The sequence below is a fragment of the Thalassophryne amazonica genome, chromosome 2 (genome assembly GCF_902500255.1).
Source record: "Thalassophryne amazonica chromosome 2, fThaAma1.1, whole genome shotgun sequence".
NCBI classification, from domain to species: domain Eukaryota; kingdom Metazoa; phylum Chordata; class Actinopteri; order Batrachoidiformes; family Batrachoididae; genus Thalassophryne; species Thalassophryne amazonica.
In genome coordinates, this window is record NC_047104.1 from 69,191,361 (window position 1) to 69,208,064 (window position 16,704).

At 41.7% G+C, this 16,704-nt stretch overlaps 1 protein-coding gene across 1 annotated transcript in view; it reads left to right on the forward strand.

Moving 5' to 3' along the window:
* Positions 1–227: 227 nt before the first annotated feature.
* LOC117525460 (E3 ubiquitin-protein ligase AMFR-like) overlaps positions 228–16,704 on the forward strand; it is a 59,962-nt gene continuing 43,485 nt past the window's right edge. The window contains exons 1-4 of the mRNA XM_034187307.1: positions 228–407; positions 1,735–2,059; positions 2,146–2,238; positions 6,305–6,469. Coding sequence (XP_034043198.1) covers positions 1,805–2,059; positions 2,146–2,238; positions 6,305–6,469 — 513 coding nt within the window. The 5' untranslated portion in view covers positions 228–407; positions 1,735–1,804. The remainder of the gene's footprint in view (positions 408–1,734; positions 2,060–2,145; positions 2,239–6,304; positions 6,470–16,704) is intronic.

Sequence of the window (16,704 nt, forward strand, 5' to 3'; positions counted from 1 at the left end):
ATATCAGGAAGTCTCAAGTCTTCACTAAATTAAACTTAGCTATGACCTACAAAGCCTCTTATGTGGATGTTTATGTATCATTTTTGTTTTCGTGTTTAATAATCAATTTGAGTCAGTGATTTTTTTTTTTATGGTTACGTGTCATTTACACTCTATTCCACTAGGTGGCGGGAATGTACCTTTACGTCGTTTACCAACCAAAAGTCGAAGAAGTCGATGTTTTGATTACGTTTTAGGAAGTGCGCAGCTCCAGGCAGCTTCTTCGTCAGCTCATTGCCAGCTCGGTGAAGTCCATTAAACGCCAAAAATGGCGATGTTAACTGTATTTTCAAAGCAGCTACTTTAAAGTATTACTTTTCATATAGTACGGGGCGTTGGATAAAACATAACTGAAATTGTGACAAACTGTAAGTGACGCTTTGATGTGAACTCGGTGTCATTGTTCTTGGTAACAGTGAGCTAGCGTTAGCTGCTAACATTGCTATTTGATAGCTACAGTAAATGGTTATGCTGCGGGTGTGAGTGTTAGCTAAATAATAGCTATTTACAATAAGGCATTAACGTATTTACTATAAATGGACACAGTCAAGGTTGTTAGAGGGCGACATTTTTCACCTTTGTTGGTTTTGGTAAAGCTGAAGGCATTCCTTTTCAAAAAATAATGCTACAGGTAGCTTTGCTTGTCAGCAATATATAAGCTAGTTAAGTGGTGGGACATCAGTTTTCGTTGTCGATTGGTTTATCGCTTATTCAAAAAGTAAAAAAAAAAAACTCTTAGTATTAAAAATAACAATTTTGCAGATCCCACAGAAATACCAGAAATACCAGTCGTTAGTGTCTCCAAAGACGTTGTGTTAAGCCCCGGTCACAACGGGGGTGCGTTTTTTTTCACCGTACGTTTTCTGCGGATGCCACGGCCACTACGTTTTTGTGAAAACGTACGGAGGCAGTAGCAAGAGGAGGGAGGGAGTATGTTCAACGCACGTCTCTAGGAGTGTAACGATAAAGAGAGATGACAGTAATGCAGTGTGTGTGTGTTGGGGGGATGTCGCTTTTCTTTTTTTATGAGACCGGAGCGGCAGGTGTTTTTCGGCGTCGGCGATGCATGAGCATGTCCAGCCTGCAGCGGTCAGTTGTACGAGTGTTTACTTGCCTCGAAAAGTTACAGCTAGTTAACAGACTGAAGCTGTGGAGTGTGTGTTGCTGACGTTTGGAAATAAAGTCCAAGTTCAAGTGAGAAGCTGCATTGTGCATGCAAGTCTGTCGGCCTCCAAATCCGTACTGATTTGGTTAATTCAATAGTAATTGAATGAAAATGTGCTGCTTTGAATCCGTACTGAGGCAGTACTCACAACTTGCGTCATCTGTACTGCTGGTGAATCCGCATCCTGACCGCAGCGAAAGTTCTGCATGCACTAAAACCTCTGCGTGTGTCTGCGTGCTCCTAAATTCGTACTGAGGCAGTACTTACGAAGTACGGATCTCCAATTTTAGCCCACGTTTTTGCATGTAGACTGCACACACGTGCAAGTACGGCGGGTTGTGACCACGGCTTTAATGACAAACATCGTTTTACGAACATTGGTATATTTATTACATAAATAATGCTTAATCTATTGTCAAAATTGTCTGCGATGTTTGCTGATTAACTGATTTGTTCCAGCACAGGATTACACACACGCATACAAAAGTTTAACTGACCTTAACTTATTTGTTCATGTCCCGGTATTATAGGTCATTTTCAGTTTTTGGCTCAGGACATACTGATTTTTCATAAGTAGAGAAGTGGAAAGTCACCTCAGCAATGCCTCTGTTGTTTTTGGAGCGATTTCCTTGGCCCAGTCTGCAGACCTACACAGCACTCAGTGTGGCGTTACTTGCTGGGAGCATCTTCAGTGCCTATAAATCTGTGACTGACCCAGGCTTTACGACCTTGGAAAATGATGAAACACCAACTTCTCCTGATGTCGAGCTTGAACATCTAAACAGTGAACTTGGTAACACAGAATTGGCAACCACAATCCTGAGCTACCTTGTCACTGATAGTCTCTTTGTATGGGTGAGTCTGATTTTATTTTCATTTTGTGATGAGTTGATACTTTTTGTTTAAACTAATTATAATTTTTTTTGTGTGTACTCTCCTAGGTTTTAGTCAACATGTTTTGCTGCTCATTAATGTTAATTGCAAAAACAATTCAATATGTGGTCTTTGGCCCTCTTAGGGTCAGTGAGAAGCAGGTGAGTTTGTGTAACCCCAGCAGTTTCAAAATAATACATTTTGATGTATGTTTACACAGTCCTGGTTAAAATTTCTATCCCTGAATTTCAGCTGTATAATTTAGAATAGTTTTAAAAATAAATGCAGTAGATCCATTTTCAGAATTCTTAATAATAGAATGTCTAAGGTTACTGAAAAAATATGCATAATATTGAAATAATCCAAACACAGGATGTACCTCAGACTCGAATATTGGGCCCCTTCATAAATATTTGGTTGCAGAACATTTGGCAACAGCAACCATTTCTGAATGTTTCTTGTCAAAGCTTTTAATGCAGCAAATCCACCATTCATTATTTAATTCACATCATGTGAACCCTGAATAATAAACAAGTGAGTCTTATTTGTTTCGTAATTTAAATTAATTATATAGGTGCAAAACCCTGCATTTAAAAATGATTTAATTTGCATTTATTTCTGAAGATTTTCTGAATTTTGTACTTGAAATTCGGGCATGTTAATAATTTTGACCACAACAATACAAGAAACCTGACTGTGGTTATCAATAACTAGGGTGTTTTGATGTGTGTATTGTTTATGGGTAATGGCCCGGTCACACGGCATACGACGATTCCTGAATGAAAGGGGAAAAAGTAAAAAAATAAAATAAATAAACAAATCGTCGAGAAAAGGTGGACGAATTAGCTTTTGACTTTTCCCATCACCGGAGAGCCTGTGAATCAAGAGTGCAAAAGGAACGAAAGAGGAACAAAATGAAACCAAAGCTAACATTGATCTTGATGCTTTAAATGAAATGCGCCTGCCGCCTGGAGCCACTGCTGGAGCAGTGTGTGTCTGCATCCTGCTCTGCGTTCCAGGACTCGGCACTGGAACGGAGCTCTGTAGTGCCTGAATCCTGGAGTAACTGCAAAGAGTAGCGCGTGATCCGACCCATTGTGGAGATCTGTGCGCACTTCGGTGGATCTCCCTGCTCTGGTTGCTTGTCCAGAACAAAAGAGGGATCATCTCCTTCATCAGAATCCTCACTGTCTGGTTCAGACTGACAACACGCTGTGTTGTCTTGCTCCAGTAAAAAAAAAAAAAAATACTGAAGCACTTGCTCAATATTCATAAGACACCTCATTTTTACAAAAAAAAAAAAAACACCACCACACTAACCACACATGCTAAATACTCCACCAAAATAATACACACTCCAAACATGCCAAATAGTTCTCAAATCTCTCAAATACCAAAACTCTAATCACTATCTGTACACCGAAATGCGCACATACTCAGCGTTTTTCGTGTTTCGTTGCGTTTAGATTTGCTTGCAGCTGTGTATGTTTGCTTTTAATGTATGTGTACTGTTGTGTGTAGCCCTTTTTTTTTTTACATTGCAGAAATGCGCTCAGTTCTCAAAATGGTAAAGCAAACGGCACTCATGTTTCCAGATGTACAGCGGGACATCTGCTTCCTTGTTAGGGCTGGGAACATCTGATCGCAAAATTCAGTCCTTCTGTTCCCCCCCCCCCCCCCCCCCCCCCAAAAAAAGAAAATATTGGCATTTAAAGTCACAAGCAAACTTAAAACTTCCCGTCTCTTGTTTCGAGAGAGAGAGAATACGCAGCCATCAAGGATCACCTCCTCAAGACTTTTGAACTGTCAGACACTAAAGGGCCAGCAGCAGGCTCTTCTCTCTGCACGGGCTGGAGAACAGCAAGCCCTTCAGAGTTCATGGACAGAATGCTGCAGCTCCTGAGAGGACACCGGCTGGACTTACTGTGCCGCAGCCTCTCCTCAGGTGCGCGCAGCGCTGGCCAACACCACGATCACGGACTGCCGTGCGCTGGCGGAGGCGGCCCATAACCGCTTCCTGGCTGGCCACGCATGACAGTAGCTGCACTTGTCCCATCACACACAGCGGCAGAAGCCCCATACCACACAGCGGCACTGCCGCGGAGAAGCTGCATCTCTCCTCCACAGCAGTGCTCACAAACCGGCTTCTGCACTGTATGAAAACATTGAGCTGGTAAAACAGTCGAACTAAACACTGACATTACAAAAACTAAGCAAACAATAAGAAACAGTCAAGAACGGCAGCAATACGAAATACAGAATAACTGAGGTTTTCGACGGCATTTCTTCAAATGTTTTGACAGTTTAAAAATTCTGACGAAGCACCAGCTGCAGAAACAAAGCTGCGCGAAGGTTAAATGATGCCAACAAAAGTCCAGATTTCTTGTTTCATTTGGGCTTTGTTGTCCTTCGTTAGTGCCGTGTGAACGGGCCTTGGAACAGCTGTGGTATTTTTTTTTTTTTTTTTTTTTCCCCCATTTAGCCCAGTTACTGATATTTTGTACAGAGTGGACCACCAAAATAACATTTGGGTGAAAGATAAAGCAAACAGGACAAGGCCCACAAAGGTTAATAGGTTTTGGCGCATGTTGTAAATGAAACTAGTGACCAGAGACTTTTCTTCCAGTAGCAAATGTGTATTAAATCCACATCTTTAATACGAGGGGTGATAAAAGTTTTGAGCCTGACCCAGAAAAAGGAGGGTGTAGTTCTCCATCTTTTACATTATGAAAAACCAACATTTCTCTTGAGAATGTATGAAATTGTTACTCACTGGGTACAGTGTTGCAGTTACCATATTTTAGTGAAGTGAGTAATAGGTGTCTCAGATTGGTGAAATGGGTTAATGTGGTGGGTGTGCTGTGATTCAGTATCTCATGACAAAGGAAACGTCTTTGAAAGAGATTCATGAGGATATGTTACTGGCATTAGAGGAGGATGTCCTGTCTCATGATACAGTTAAATGCTGGTGAGTTGAATTCAAGAGGGGCAGAACAAGCATCGAAGATGCAACAAGATCAGAAAGACAGAGAACTGCCACCTCGACTGATTATGATCCAAAAAAAAACCATGGTGTAGTACTCGCTGACAGAACAGTAAGTAAGTGGCACATAGCCATTTCGGTAGGCATTTCTCAGGAGAGAATTAGTTCGGTTCTGATGGAAGAACTGAATGATGAAATTTTCAGCACAACGGGTCACAAGGCTTTTCACTGCTTATCAGAAATGCACGAGGTTCCAGAAATCCAGGGAGAATCTTTGACTTTTTGACGCCGATCTGGATAACTTCATTCAACGTTTCATGATCATGGATGAAACGTGGGTCCATCACTTAGATTCAGAGTCCAGACAACGGTGGAAGCAATGGAAACATGTGGGTTTCTCCCCCGCTGAGGAAAGCAAAAGCTGTCTCATCTGCTGGTAAGGTCATGGCTTCTATCTTTTGGGATGCTGAGGACATCATAATGGTGGAGTATCTCCGGAATAGACAGACCATCAGTGGAGCCTATTATGCTTTCCTTCTGGGATAACGGTGGGAGAAATTAAAGCAGAAGCGGCGTGGAATGCTCAGCAGACAAGGTGTTCTGTTTCACCAGTCCAAGACAATGTTCTGTTCCACACGTCATTCATCGCAGATGGCTGCCATTCATGGATGTGGCTTCGAACTTGTACCGCGCTCACCTTACTCCTTAATTTGACTCCTTCGGGCTTCCATCTGTTTCCAAACCTGAAACGGCGTCTTGCTGGAACTCATTATAATACTCATAATAATGTCAGATCTGCAGTGGATGACTTCCTTAAGCTTCAGGATAAGACCTTCTATGAGAACGGTAGACATTGCAGCGATGCTGGAAAAGTGTGTAAACTTGCATGGGGATGATGTTGAAAAATAAAGTATTACATTAATTTAGTTGTAGCTTTGTTTTGGTTGGCTCAAAATTTTTCAATCACCCCATCCCTCATACCAACATAGAAACGTGCCAAAGAAGCATCACCTCAATGCCCAAGTAGAGGCATTCTATACAATCCCAGATCAGAGTCTTAACTCTATAGAGTATAACAACTTGGCATTTGTCAAATGTTAGAAAAAAGACTGACACCCCCCCCCCCAGATTATTAATTTCCTTCACATCTATGTTAAATTGTAAACACAAATCACAAACTCTCTTCATTGTGTAAAATAATGTTGTTGATATGAAATCTGATTTGCTGTGTTTTTATTCCTCAGCATCTGAAAGATAAATTCTGGAACTTCGTCTTCTACAAGTTTATTTTCATCTTTGGTGTACTGAATGTGCAAACAGTGGATGAAGTAGTCATGTGGTGTCTGTGGTTTTCTGCATTGGTCTTTCTTCACCTCATGGTGCAGCTCTGTAAAGACAGATTTGAATATGTAAGTTTTTAAAAACACACATTTACATTGTTTTTATTGACATAAGGCATTGTGTCTGCCTACATTATTTGAATGTAATTGAATTTATGTAGCGCCTTCCCACACACACACACACACACACACACACACACACACATATATATATATATATATATATATATATATATATATATATATATATATATGGCAATCTATGGATGTACAGTGAGGAAAATAAGTATTTGAACACCCTGCGATTTTGCAAGTTCTCCCACTTAGAAATCATGGAGGGATCTGAAATTTTAATCTTAGGTGCATATCCACTGTAAGAGACATAATCTAAAAAAAAAATCCAGAAATCACAATGTATGATTTTTTTTTTTTTTTTATAATTTAATAATAATTTATTTGTTTGCAATTACAGAAGTCAAACTTTTCCTGTAGTTTTTCACCAGGATTGCACACACTGCAGCAGGGATTTTGGTCCACTACTCCATACAGATCTTCTCTAGATCTTTCATGTTTGGAGTTTCAGCTCCCTCCAAAGATTTTCTATTGAGTTCAGGTCTGGAGACTGGCCAGGCCACTCCAGGACCTTGAAATGCTTCTAACGGAGCCCCTCCTTATTTGCCCTGGCTGTGTGTTTTGGGTCATTGTCATTCTGGAAGGCCCAGCCATGACCCATCTTCAATGCTCTTACTGAGGGAAAGAGGTTGTTTGCCAAAATCTCGCAATACATGACCCCATCCATCCTCCCTTCAATACGGTGCAGTCGTCCTGTCCCCTTTGCAGAAGAGCACCACCAGAGTATGATGTTTCCACCCCCATGCTTCATTGCTGGGATGGTTTTCTTGGGGTTGATCTCATCCTCTAAACATGGTAAGTGGAGTTGATTCCAAAAAGCTCTATTCTGGTCTCATCTGACCACATGACCTTCTCCCATGCCTCCTCTTGATCATCCAGATGTTCACTGGTGAAGTTCAAACGGGCCTGGACATGTGCTGGCTTGAGCAGGGGGACCTTGCTGCCCTGCAGGATTTTAAACCATGACAGCCTCATGTGTTACTAATGTAATCTTTGTGACTGTGGTCCCAGCTCTCTTCAGGTCATTGACCAGGTCCTCCTGTGTAGTTCTGAGCTTTCTCAGAATCATCTTTACCCCACAAAGTGAGATCTTGCATGGAATCCCAGACCGAGGGAGATTGACAGTCATCTTGTGTTTCTTCCACTTTCTAATAAATAATCATAACAGTTGTCTTCTACCAAGCTGCTTGCCTGTTGTCCTGTAGTCCATCCCAGCCTTGTGCAGGTCTACAGTTTTGTCCCTGGTGTCCTTAGACAGCTCTTTGGTCTTGGCTATGGTGGACAGGTTGGAGTGTGATTCATTGAGTGTGTGAACAGGTGTCTTTTATACAGGTAACAAGTTCAAACAGGTGCAATTAATACAGGTAAAGAGTGAAGAATAAGAGGGCTTCTTAAAGAAAAATTAACAGGTCTGTGTGAGCCAGAATTCTATCCTGGTTGGTAGGTGTTCAAATACTTATTTGTAGCGGTAACATACAAATAAATTATTTTTAAAAAAATCATACATTGTGATTTTCGGATTATTTTTTTTTTAGATTATGTCTCTCACAGTGGACATGCACCTAAGATGAAAATTTCAGACCCCTCCATGATTTCTAAGTGGGAGAACTTGCAAAACCGCAGGGTGTTCAAATACTTATTTTCCTCACTGTATATGGCACAGCTTGTGTTTGTTGTGCATAGCCACAGTAATTAAGTGATCAACACCAAACTTGCTATGGTGACTGAGGGCACTAAGGGGGAGTTCACTGGGGCCCTTAAGGTGCTTTTACACATAACCAAGACGAGTTACGAATGTAATTTTTCTGTCATTCGTGACACATTCCTGACATTCTTAATGTGACTTAACGCATCTGAATAGGTTTCTTAATAGTGCGTGTTGGTGCGTGATATTCTTGATATTCGTGGAGCATGTTTTTGACTGTCAAAAAATCTTCCACGAATGTCACACACCACCCTCATTTCGTCTCACGTTGTGGAGGTCGCAACTGAGCATGTTGATCCGTCTTGATGAGTAGTGATCCTTAATAGAACGTGACAACGTTTGTAGTGGTTCCTGTGATGGTTCGTGGAGCCCAAACTGTCACGCGCTATTACGAAGTGACACGGAAACTGTCAAGTTTTGACACGACTTGTAACGCGGCGTCACATTTCACTGCGCGCCACGACAAATCAGTTTTCTGTCATGTGCGCACAATTAAACTCGGCTCCATGTGTCCTTCCACGGTTCCTGCTGAAGCTCCTCAGGACGCTCCTGCAGGTGTTCCACCTGCTGTTGTAACCGATGAGCGGGAGAACGAGTCTGAGCAACCAGAGGAGCGAGAGGAGACTCACGTGCAGCCAGACATCTCTGCACCTCCTCCAGTCCGGCGGAGGATGATACATTGTGATTTCCGGATTTGCTCTGCAGAAGCGGTTGATTACAGACCCTGCAGCGGGTCTGTAATCAACGTAGAGAAATGATCATTTTCCAGACAAAGACCCTCAAAAACAATGGCTGCTCTGAAGGACCGATAAGGGAATCATTAAGTAAAAAGATTATTGATATCGGTGGATCGAATCATTTAACGATACCCAACCCAAGATGCGAGATGTGGTCCGTGGTGCAAGACCAGAACAAATAAAAAGAATAAGAATAAGACCATAACAAACATGGCGGACTCGGTGAAGTTTGTTGACAGAGAGATGTGAAGAAATTCGACTTTGCCGCCGCAGAACATGGTCAAATAAATAGAATTTTGCGTATTTTTGTAGGGGCCCAAGCGGGCTATCCTTTGATAAATTGTAGTGGCCCGAAAGTGGGCCAAATCGGCGCCGGGCCAGCGGGCAAATGGCTTTGTCGAGCCCTGGGTCATTGGAGCCTTGAATGGCTCGCATCAGCCACGCTGCCACATAGCGCGACATCGGTGCACGAACGTACATGTTTGGTACTACCTTCCGCCCCTCCCACACTTGTTTCCTCATGGAGCAGGAAAGAGAAGAAAAAAGTGTCCAGATGAAATAGTCTTCTCGAGCCCTGGGTCATTGGAGCCTTGAATGGCTCGCATCAGCCACACTGCCACATAGCGCGACATCGGTGCACGAACGTACATGTTTGGTACTACCTTCTGCCCCTCCCACACTTGTTTCCTCATGGAGCAGGAAAGAGAAGAAAAAAGTGTCCAGATGAAACAGTCTTCTGTGATTCCAGAAGTGATTAGAGGTGTTTTCAGCATCCAAGATTTGGCAGAAAATGATTATAATCCGGTACAAAATAATTATTTTATATACAGCGTCCAGAGCACAGATAAAGGCCACCACAGATAGAGGCACTGGGATAATGGGCTTTTAGCAGCCTCATCCACACCACAAACATGCCTCTAAAATCTTTGTTAGTTGCCATAGTAACTCGTACACAAACTGCCCCACGCTGTTGTTGCTAAAGGCTTTCACACCGGGCCCACTTCGAGTTGCATCATGTGGCGTCATGACGACACCACGTGGAAGCAACCCAGTGCCAAGACAATGTAGCTCAACGCCACAACAGCACGAGGGACGCAAAGGATGAAGTGAATCGGTTGCCAAAAATTAAACATGTTTAACATTTAACATGTTTAAGGAAGAGGTTTCAACACAAGTCAGGGCAATGCGACGGTACGCCACGTGACTCGAAGCCACACCCACACAATATAGCGTTACCCGACGCCAATTTATGATTTCTGCTGTGTTCCGTTATTCCCGAAGTATAAATAATGCAGGATTGTTCTTATACCATGTACACAATACCGTGAAACTACATGCTCAAAAAGAGTACAGAAAGAAAATGCTCAGCCTGGCTGATGCTGCAGCTACTCGCTTTTAAATTCTCTCACAACTGTGTTTAAATAAAGTCCATAAAAGTCCCGCTCACAGACTGATTGCCAGAGACAGGACATGTCCACATCCAGTAAAAAGTCCGGACATCTCCAGTCCGCTCACGGACGATTCGTTTGCGCGCACACATGTGAACAATTAAAAGAAAGAAAAAAAAAAACTGGTTGGCTGCAGGCAGTTAGTTCCTTGCTCTCCCCTCAAACTCTTTCATAATTGTGTTAAATAAAGGACAAGAAAGGACATAAGTCCTGCTCACAGACTGATTGCCAGAGACAGGACATGTCCACATCAAGTATAACTCCAGACATCTCCACATTTACACACGGATGGTTTGTTCGCATGCACGCGCATGCATGCAGCTCACGGTCAAAGGAAGAAAGATAAACTATAACAGAAGGATTCCTGCTCAAGAACAAATATAAACTAGAAGAGAAATCAGAGTGCATAGTCTGGCTGCAGCCAAACTGTGCAGTCTGATTTCTCTGTGCAGAGGACCCGCAGGCTGCGTCATCAAAGCCTCTCTGCCCCCCTGCTGCGCGCACCTGACGTATACATTCCTGCGTTGTCATGACACCACATGAAGCAACTCGAAACAGCCCCAGTGTGAAAGGGGCTTAAATTTTGAACATCTTGAAATTAGCGCCACGCTCAAAGATGAGCCTCATTAACCGAAGATAATGCCTCTAAGAGCCACTCAGAGCCACTATTCTCCCACAATAGTTGAATAAACCCTCTCATAGCAAAAAAAAAACATGCTGCATGGCTCATTATTCATCCTTCATTATTTGGTGGGACCAGGGCTTAAGCCATTTAGTAATCGTAATTACAGAAAACAAAAGTTTTCAGTTTGGATTTAAATGATGCAAGAATATCTGGCTGTTTAAACCTGTCGCAGTTTATGCCACACATTACAGTATAGCCTGCTGACGTTTTTCTCCAGTTATAGTCCAGTCACACGGCACTTAACGAAGGGCAACGAAGCCCAAATGAAACAAGAAATCTGGACTTTCGTTGGCATTGTTTAACCTTTGCGCAGCTTCGTTCCTGCAGCTGGAGATGCGTCAGTATTTTTAAACTGTTAAAAAATTTGAATGCATGCCACCGAAACCCTGAATTTGTCCGTATTTTGTTTTGCTGTCATTCTTGACGTTTTTTTTTTACCGTTTGCTTAGTTTTTGTAACGTTAGCGTTTAGTTTGACTTTGTTCGACCAGCTGAATGTTTTCACACAGTGCAGAAGCCGGTTTGTGAGCGCTGAGGCTGCTGCTGCGTTCATGTACCATCAGAAATTACAGGGCAAACTCAGCCTGTTTGCTTGAATTTTTTTTTATCTGGGTGGGGGCTCAGCTTCAATGGGCTCAGGCACCTAATATAGGCCAGAATTAATCTTTTGTGTGGATACAATTAATTATTTTGCCACAAGCAACTGCTGAATTTGAAACAACAAATTATGTAATTTCCGATGGTGTGGAATGCAGCCGCTGCAGCAGCTCCTGCGTGTGCTTATTATTTTTTATTAAATATAACAATATGAGTGTAGGAATGACAATCCAGCCCTTATGTACACGTGACAACAGGTACATGATTCAAATTATTATATAATGAGCTGTTCTGGAAGGCAGAATTCACATTGTGGATCAGCTGCAGCTGGTGGAAATAACCACACATGAGTCAATGCGCATTCACACGGACTGATCAATTTACTGCTATGTTATATTCATTAATCTTTACACTTATATTTATTCCCCCTTTTGACAGTTTTCTGTTATAAATCATATTCCTTAGTAACATAATACAGTGATACAGTAGTCACCACGGCACACCAGAGGTTTTTTTTTTTTTTTTTAACTGGAGCAAGACGGAGCGCCCAGCATGTCGTCAGACAGTGAGGGTTCTGCTGATGAAAGAGATGATCCCTCTTTTGTTCTGCACGAGGAACCAGAGCAGGTGGGTCCACCGACGTGTGCACAGATCTCCACAGCTTCTATTGCAGTTTCTCCAGGACTCAGGCGCTATGAGCTCCATCCCACTGCCAAGTCCTGGAACGCAGAGATGCAGACACGCACTGCTCCAGCAGTAGCAAAAGACGCGTTTCGTGCAAAGCGTCAAGATCAACGTTTGTTCCCCTTTCGTCTCTTTGCGCTCTTGGTTCGCAGGCTGTTCGGTGATGAAGCTCGTTCGTCCACCTTTTCTCGACGAATTGTGACATTTTTACTTTTTTACCTTCGTTTGTTGTATGCCGTGGGACTGGGCCATTAGGGACACACACACACACACACACATATACACAGCGAGCCGCAGGGCAGTGGGCACTTGACAGACTCATGGAGTTAACTGCTGATCTTTGTTGGAAATCGTTCAAAGCAAAACACCCAGAAGCAGTACATCATTTGTGTCACACTTTGAAAAAATAAATAAATAAAAAGGAAATATTTACACATCAACAGAAATAATTTTCCACTTGCAGGCTAAAACAGTCTTTCATAGTTTGAAAGTGTAATGGTTTTTTTTTTTTTAAACAACTTTCTGATTCTGTGTTGCTTTGTTTTGAATTTTGAAAACAGTAGCTGGAGGAAAAAAGACCCACACAAATGTTGATTTGCTGTTTAGTCCCGTTGTTGCCTTGTTAGTATTTAATTAATGCGGCAGTCCCTATCTTGGTTCTTGTTGAAGTTAATTTTAAAATCTAATTCAGCAAAAAGTTGGGGGATGTTGTCATTCTTTTTCTGAAGCATTTCTGTATGTCCTCTTATGAACCCCTATTTCTATTTATAGTACTGTACTCAGTAAACATGATAGGAGCAGAACTACTTTTCTCAGTGGCTGTCCTCTCATAATACATTTACTCCCAGGGCTGAGAAATAACGCACAGTAGTCAGTAACAAAAGGACTTGCATTTGACAAAATCTAACCCCTTTCAGAAAATGAGATTTCATTGAACTGTGTGCTGGGTGTCCAGCATAAGTGAGAGTGACTGTATCATCTGCAGCTTTGGAACTATTAATAGTACCTTTACTTGCATATCGTGTTGATGATACAATTTCACATCGACACAACGCAGTCCATGTATCAGATCTTGTTTTGCATGTTGAGAAAACAAAATACCCAGTTTAAATAAAGGGTAAAATGGCCTTAATGAGACTGAAGCAATATAGTGCATAGTTTGATTAGATTTCAAACTGCATTTTGTATTTTGCTAGATTGGCTTTGGGAGTTACTACTAGTTTGTATTTGCTGGCAGGTTTGCAATTTATGGCTAATTGGTGGTTGTGCAGATTAGCTTTAGATCAGTTGTTTTGTATTAATGCATGAGGTTTTGTTATTAGCGAGATTGGTTCAGAAAAAAAAAAAGTTTGTGATCTAAGTATAATGACTATTAAGATGCTGATGTGTAGATGAAGAACAGCTGAACAGTACAGGTTCTGTTTTGAACTTTGCTCAGTGTCTCAGTCAGAGAATGGCCTTTTGCTGTGGCCAGTCATCGAACTTCACCAGCACCACATCTGTCAGCTGAATTTGTTTTGGGAGGCCATCAAGGTGGAGCTAGATGTCCTACATTGCACGGGTATCAAGTTCCTCAGTGTCTGGAAACTAGATGTTCTGCTTACTGCTCATCCTCATTGTTTTCAAGTTAGCCACTGAACATGGATAATTTGATGTTCTATACCTATCTGTTCTATCAAGAAGTGCTGTGTGCTTTTTATCCCCCGCTGACCGAAGGTCCAAAAGGGGATTATGTTGTAGCGATTTACATCTGTCTGTCCCAAATAAAGGGTATAGGCGTTCTGAAATTACCTCCTCTCACACTTTTAGGAGGAATTTTGTGAAAGGTACAAGTCATTGTTATAGGTTGGTAATACACCTATTATCATGCATATCATTCGAATTGGACCCATTTTACCAGAATTATGGCCCATGATTAACAGATCTAGACTCCATCAGTTTTATGAGTGGGTGCCTGCATTCTGAAGTCAACTGCTCTCACATTTTTAGTAGGTACTTTGGGAAAGTTGGCACAATGCCTCATTATAGGTTGATAATACACACATTGTAATATTGTACAAGACTGGCACATTTTGGCAGAGTTATAACCCTTAATTAACCAACCTAGACACTGCCAATTTCATGAGTTGGTGTCTGCATTCTGAAAGCAACTATCACATACCTTGACATGTCGGAATTTAGCAAGCACTTGTACCAAAGCAGCATTTGCCAGCGGGGATATTGTGCTCGTGGAGCACTCTTGTTAATGTTGTGGTGGGCGATTACCTGCTTTTGCTTTTCCTCCTTTTAATGAGCAATTAGTTGCTTAACTTAACCCTCTGGGGCCGACGCTGGCGTATACGTCGGCTAAGACCAAGCTTTACTAAATTATAAATAACTTTTAAATGATATGAGATAGAAACTTACTTTTTGTTTTTGTTTTTTTTTTTGTTTTTTTGTTTTTTTTGCTGAAAAGTTAACTCCGTGGACTTTCGAGCCAGCCATCGGCCATCTTTGTACTCCTCATGGAAGCTGTGTGATGACGTGCGCAATGTGAGTGTCCAATCGGAATTGGTTCACCGTCACGTGGTTTTCCAAAATCCATTCGTAGGGCAGATTTACCTCACGTGAAAAGCCAAAGATCGTTTTCAGGAGTGATATGTTCCTAGTTGGCCCGTTTGAATAGCCCCCTGGGTGTGCCAAGGAGTCCATACTATTAGTACATACTCAGTGCGCCCTGCACCATTACGCACAGCGATCAGTGAAAGCTGGAGCACACAGAGAGCCTCTGAGGACAATCTCATGTGCTCAAACAAAGAGTGTGTAACTATCACGATTGCTCCACTAGTTTGCATGTGAATGTTACTGGATAACTCTGTTGCTTTCTCTGCATAAAGCACTGTTTACCATATCAATGGACAACAAAACGCATAGACCATTTTGTATATATTGTTCAAAATGTGCATTTGTGTTTATTGTTTGAACCTTTTTGTTGTACACTCTTTCACACAAGACCTCAAATTACCTTTATATAGTGTCAAAACAGTTGTTTATTATCTTTTGCTCTGTGTTTTGAATAAATGTGTGTGAAAAATGATTTTTCGCTTTATTTTTTCATTGCCTAGTTTTGATTTTAAACCTTTATTACACTTATAGAACACAACAAAAACATATATATTCTGAAAGCACAGGTTGTCCTGAAAAAAAAGAGACATAAAACTTGATTGTGGGATGCAGGGAGAGCTGTTAACAGCAATAATAAAACATTTATGCCAGGCAAGTGAACTGTCCAAAAAATGCCCTTGGACCCCAGAGGGTTAACACTCAAGCTACAACCCCAATTCCAATGAAGTTGGGACATTGTGAAAAATGTAAATAAAAACAGAATACAATGATTTGCAAATCCTCTTCAACCTATATTCAATTTAATACACCACAAAGACAAGTTATTTAATGTTCAAACTGATAAACTTTATTGTTTTTGTGCAAATATTTGCTCATTTTTGAAATGGATGCCTGCAACATATTTCAAACAAGCTGGGACAGTGGTATGTTTATCACTGTGTTACATCACCTTTCCTTCTAACAACACTCAATAAGTGTTTGGGAACTGAGGACACTAATTGTTGAAGCTTTATAGGTGGATTTGTTTCCCATTCTTGCTTGATGTACGACTTCAGTTGTTCAGCAGTCCAGGGTCTCCGTTGTTGTATTTTGTACTTCATAATGTGCCACACATTTTCAGTGGGCGACAGGTCTGGACTGCAGGCAGGCCAGTCTAGCACTTGCACTCTTTTACAATGAAGCCGCTTTTGTAACATGTGCAGAATGTGGCTTGGCAGTGACTTGCTGAAACAAGCAAGGACGTCCCTGAAAAAACGTTGCTTGGATGGCAGCATGTGTTGCTCCAAAACCTGGATGTTTCAGCATTGATGGTGCCATCACAGATGTGTAAGTTGTCAATGCCATGGGCACTAACACACCCCCATACCATCACAGATGCTGGCTTTTGAACTTTGCGCTGGTAACAATCTGGATGGTCTTTTTCCTCTTTTGTCCGGAAGACATGGTGTCCATGATTTCCAAAAACAATTTGAAATGTGGACTCATCAGACCACAGCACACTTTTCCACTTTGCGTATGTCCATTTCAAATGAGCTCGGGCCCAGAGAAGGCAGCGGCGTTTCTGGATGTTGTTGATGTATGGCTTATGCTTTACATGCTAGAGTTTTGCACTTGTAGATGTAGCGACGAACTGTGTTAACTGACAATGGTTTTCTGAAGTGTTCCTGAGCCCACGCTGTAAGATCCTTTACACAATGATGTCGGTTTTTAATG